At 46.5% G+C, this 5,000-nt stretch overlaps 1 protein-coding gene across 1 annotated transcript in view; it reads left to right on the top strand.

The window, feature by feature from the left end:
• The window catches only part of LOC135092548 (discoidin domain-containing receptor 2-like), a 77,197-nt gene that overhangs the window by 32,892 nt on the left and 39,305 nt on the right, over window positions 1–5,000 (top strand). The window contains exons 8-9 of the mRNA XM_063991164.1: window positions 3,059–3,269; window positions 4,255–4,899. Coding sequence (XP_063847234.1) covers window positions 3,059–3,269; window positions 4,255–4,899 — 856 coding nt within the window. The remainder of the gene's footprint in view (window positions 1–3,058; window positions 3,270–4,254; window positions 4,900–5,000) is intronic.

Genomic DNA, 5,000 nt, shown 5'->3' with positions numbered 1-5,000 from the left:
AGAGAGAGAGAGAGAGAGAGAGAGAGAGAGAGAGAGAGAGAGAGAGAGAGAGAGAGAGAGAGAGAGAGAGAGAGAGAGAGAGAGAGAGAGAGAGAGAGAGAGAGAGAGAGAGAGAGAGAGAGATATTGTGAACAAGAATTAAATTATTTATTTTTTCGAGAGAGTAGTGGTGTCTCTCTCTCTCTCTCTCTCTCTCTCTCTCTCTCTCTCTCTCTCTCTCTCTCTCTCTCTCTCTCTCTCTCTCTCTCACCCATCCTCTTCCTTATCTTTTTATCAGTTTTTTTCTTTTCTTTGTTGTTGTTGTTGTTGTTGTTGTTGTTGTTGTTGTTCTATTGTTCATCATCATCATCATCATCATCATCATCATCATCATCATCATCATCATCATCATCATCATCTTCTTCTTCTTCTTCTTCTTCTTCTTCTTCTTCTTCTTCTTCTTCTTCTTCTTCTTCTTCTTCTTCTTCTTCTTCTTCTTCTCCTCCTCCTCCTCCTCCTCCTCCTCCTCCTTCACATCATCAATTCATATTTTTCTTTCATTAATTTCTTAACTCTTCCTTATCTACCTTCTACAAATCCCTCCTTTATTCTCTCTCTCTCTCTCTCTCTCTCTCTCTCTCTCTCTCTCTCTCTCTCTCTCTCTCTCTCTCTCTCTCTCTCTCTCTCTTTCTCTTCTTCTCTCAATTACTTTAATCTCGCTTGACTGAGAAGCACTAAATAAGATAAGGTTTCTCTCTCTCTCTCTCTCTCTCTCTCTCTCTCTCTCTCTCTCTCTCTCTCTCTCTCTCTCTCTCTCTCTCTCTCTCTCTCTCTCTCTCTCTCTCTCTCTCTCTCTCATCAAGTTGGAGGGGGAAATTGGAGATAAGGAAAGGTTATATGGGCGTGGTCACAAGAGGGAAAGAGAGAGAGAGAGAGAGAGAGAGAGAGAGAGAGAGAGAGAGAGAGAGAGAGAGAGAGAGAGAGAGAGAGAGAGAGAGACTTGCGTTTTCTTTATTCAGTTTAGATTCTTTGTCTTTATTGTTCCTCCTCCTCCTTCTCTTCCTCTTCTTCTTCTTCTTCTTCTTCTTCTTCTTCTTCTTCTTCTTCTTCTTCTTCTTCTTCTTCTTCTTCTTCTTCTTCTATTGCACTATTAATCTCATTATCTCTTTGTCGCTCTTTTTTTCTCTCCCTTTAATTACTCTCTCTCTCTCTCTCTCTCTCTCTCTCTCTCTCTCTCTCTCTCTCTCTCTCTCTCTCTCTCTCTATCCACTTTTTATCTTCATATCTTTTCATTATTTTTTTCTTTTTTCCTTCTAATTTCCTCCCTTTCCTTTCCTTCCTTGCTTCACATTTCTTCTTTTCTTTCTTTTCATCCTATTTTTCTCTTCCCTTTTATTCTCTTTTCCTCCTTGCTTCCCATTCTCACCTTTCTTTCTTTTCCTTCAGTTTCTCTTTTCTTTCCCTTTTTCCTTCTATTCTTTATCCTTTTTTTCTTTCCTGCTTTATTTTCTTCACTTTTCTTTTCCCCTCTTATTATTTCCCACTTCTATTATTTATTTCCCATTATTTTCTATTTCCTTCTTCGCATTTTTCTTCTTTTATTTCCTTTCCTTTCTTTATTCTTCCTCCCTTCTCTTCTCTTCTCTTCCATCCCTTTTCCCTCCTTCCCTTCCCTTTTCCTTTCCCTCCTTCGCTTCTCCTTCTATCTCCCTTTCTTTCTCTTCCTTTTTCCTTCTCTTCTTCCTCTCTTTCCTTCTTTCCTTTCTCTTCTACTTCCTTTCTTTATCTTCTCTTTCTTTCTCTTCCCTTCTTTGTCCTCCCCTGTCTCTCTCTCTCTTGTTCTTGCCTTCTCTTCCCTCTTCTTCCCTTCCCTCTTTTCCCTTCTCTCCCATTTCCTCTTTCTATCTCCTTTTCTTCTCTTCCATTTCTCTTCCTTTGTTATCTCCTATTCTTCATTATTTATCTATTTATTTATATTTCATTTATTTATCGTCGTTCTTTGTCTCCTTATTTGTTTCGTCTATCTATTTTTCTTGTCTATCTTATCTTATTCCATCTACTTATTCTGAAGATCTTTTTCTGTTTCCCCTTTTCTTTTTCCTCCCCTTCCTTTTTCTCCCATTCTCTACCCTCTTCCCGTTTTCTATGCTCTCCTCAACACCAATTAGAGTTGTTTTGGCGCGTCGACCTCCTTGTGCTGAGATGGTTCTGTTTACTCTCTCTCTCTCTCTCTCTCTCTCTCTCTCTCTCTCTCTCTCTCTCTCTCTCTCTCTCTCTCTCTCTCTCTCTCTCTCCTTATCTTTACTCGTTTAGACATTCTTCTCTTTCTTATTTCATGTCGTAATTTCCTCCTCCTCCTTCTCCTCCTCTTTTTCCTCTTCTTCCTCTTTCTCTTTCGCCTCTTCCTCTCCTCCTCTTCCTCCTCCTCTTCTTCTTCTTCTTCTTCTTCTTCTTCCTCATCCTCTTCTCTCACGCACTAAGAAGGATAATACACTAGGGGACAACTCTCTCTCTCTCTCTCTCTCTCTCTCTCTCTCTCTCTCTCTCTCTCTCTCTCTCTCTCTCTCTCTCTCTCTCTCTCTCTCTCTCTCTGCTTCTATATCACTCTGTCTCCATCACCATCTTCACCACGTCTCTCCTCCTTCTCCTCCTCCTCCTCCTCCTCCTCCTCCTCCTCCTCCTCCTCCTCCTCTTCCTCCTCTCTCACATTTGCTCCCTAAGGTAAAGATGCATTTTGGGGACAAATTTCTCTCTCTCTCTCTCTCTCTCTCTCTCTCTCTCTCTCTCTCTCTCTCTCTCTCTCTCTCTCTCTCTCTCTCTCTCTCTCTCTCGTTTGTGTTTGTATGTGTGTTTGTGTGTATTTACTTTATCACAATCACCACCACCACCACCACCACTACAGTCACACCTCACCACCACACCATCACCCTCACCACCACAGCCAACACCCATTACAACACCCACACCACCACACACCACCACCAGAAACGCCCCCCCCAAAAAAAAAAAAAAAAAATAACCACAATTTCTTCCACCCCATCACCCCACCACCCCACCACCACCACCCTCACCACCACAGCTGCCGTCAAAGGTGGAGGTGTACTTCGGAGACAATGCCACCAATTACCACGAGCAGGTGCTAACATCTCCTTCCACCTGGCCCGGCGCGCTGGCCCCCGGGAACCACAACCTAACCTTGGACCTCCACCACCGCACTGCCAGCGTCCTTAAGCTCCTCATCCACTTCCCCGGGCCCTGGCTGGCGCTCAGTGAGGTGTACTTCAGCAGCGGTGAGTGGAGAGGGGGTGAGGGTGACGGGGAGAGAGAGAGAGAGAGAGGGGGTCCGTATGAGTGAGTGAATGAATATGTGTGTGTGTGAATATAGGTGGAGTGTTTGTGTGGATTGTTAGGTGTGGAATGTCTGTGTGTGTGTGTGTGTGTGTGTGTGTGTGTGTGTGTGTGTGTGTGTGTATGTGTGTGTGTGTGTGTACAGTGTTCGTTTTGTCATGTTATATCAAAATTTAATACTGTGTTCAATAATTTTTTTTGTTGTTATTTCTTTCTATCTGCCTGCGTAGTGTGTGTGTGTGTGTGTGTGTGTGTGTGTGTGTGTGTGTGTGTGTGTGTGTGTGTGTGTGTGTGTGTGTGTGTGTGTGTGTGTGTGTGTGTGTGGAGGCAATCGTGTGCAAGACAATTGGGAAGGAAAGAAAGAAAAGGGAAGAGGAGGATTGTGGCAGAGAGAACGGTATTAGTGTGTGTGTGTGTGTGTGTGTGTGTGTGTGTGTGTGTGTGTGTGTGTGTGTGTGTGTGTGTGTGTGTGTGTGTGTGTGTGTGTGTGTGTGTGTGGAGATGAGGGCGTCTATTCATGTGTCTATCCTTACATAAGTACCTACGTTCATACATACATACGTACACTTGCGTTTGATGTATACACTGTGTGGGCGCCTGTGAGGAGGAGGGGCAGGAGGAGGAGGAGGAAGAGGAGGAGGAGAATGGGGGTTGAAGAGGATCACTGGAAGAGACAGAGAGAGAGAGAGAGAGAGAGAGAGAGAGAGAGAGAGAGAGAGAGAGAGAGAGAGAGAGAGAGAGAGAGAGAGAGAGAGAGAGAGAGAGAGATTTGATAACCACACACACACATAAACACGTCTATGTATGTATGTTTGTATGTTTGTACGTGTATGTATGTTTATATGTATGTATGTACCATAGCACACACACACGAACACACACACACACACACGTACACACACCTGCACGCCCACACCTGCCCCACAGAGCCGTGCACGTGCAACCTGACGACGTGGCAGACGGTGAAGGCGTCGTCCCCGGCGGAACACACGGCGGGGCGGCGCGACGAGGCCCGGGACGTGTCAGCAGTGTCCGCCGTGTACGCCCACACCCGCGCGTACATGGGCGTGGTGATCGGCTTCGTGGTGGGCGTGTTCCTGCTGGTGGGCGCGGGACTGCTAATCTACGTGAGGCGCTTGAGGAAGAAGAAGTCCTCTCCTCACGTACTGAAAGGCCCTCTGAGTGACTCCCCTTCAGTAGCCTATGATCTTAAGTCCCTCAGGATGGCCACCTCCTACTCCGGCGTGAGTGGCCTGGGCGGCGCCACCCCCTACGGCGCCGTGCCCGTGCCTGACGAGGAGGGCTCCCTGTACCACGAGCCTTACAAGAATTTCTCAGCCTCAGAGTACAGCGTGGCCACCATCGGGCGTCACCTTAGCGACTTCAGCAAGGAGGGCCTGGCCGCCGCCTCCTCCCAGGCCGGCGGCGTGGGGGGCGTTGGGGGGAATACGCCGTGCCTATCCTCTCCACCCCTCCGCCGCCCTTCAATACAGCTGCCACTACCCCCATCACAGCCCCCGCGCCCTTCACGCATCCCACCACGCCCAACTCTGCCGCCCCTGCGCTCTACAGGTGAGGGCGTGACTCATTTGTTCTCACACCTGGCCTTCTTCTTCTTTTTATTCTTCTTTTCCTTTTTCTTTCCCTTATTTCATCATTTTTTGGATTATTTT

The sequence above is a fragment of the Scylla paramamosain genome, chromosome 40 (genome assembly GCF_035594125.1).
Source record: "Scylla paramamosain isolate STU-SP2022 chromosome 40, ASM3559412v1, whole genome shotgun sequence".
NCBI classification, from domain to species: domain Eukaryota; kingdom Metazoa; phylum Arthropoda; class Malacostraca; order Decapoda; family Portunidae; genus Scylla; species Scylla paramamosain.
Note: the sequence above shows the minus strand (reverse complement) of the source record. Positions and strands in the feature narration are given on the sequence as shown.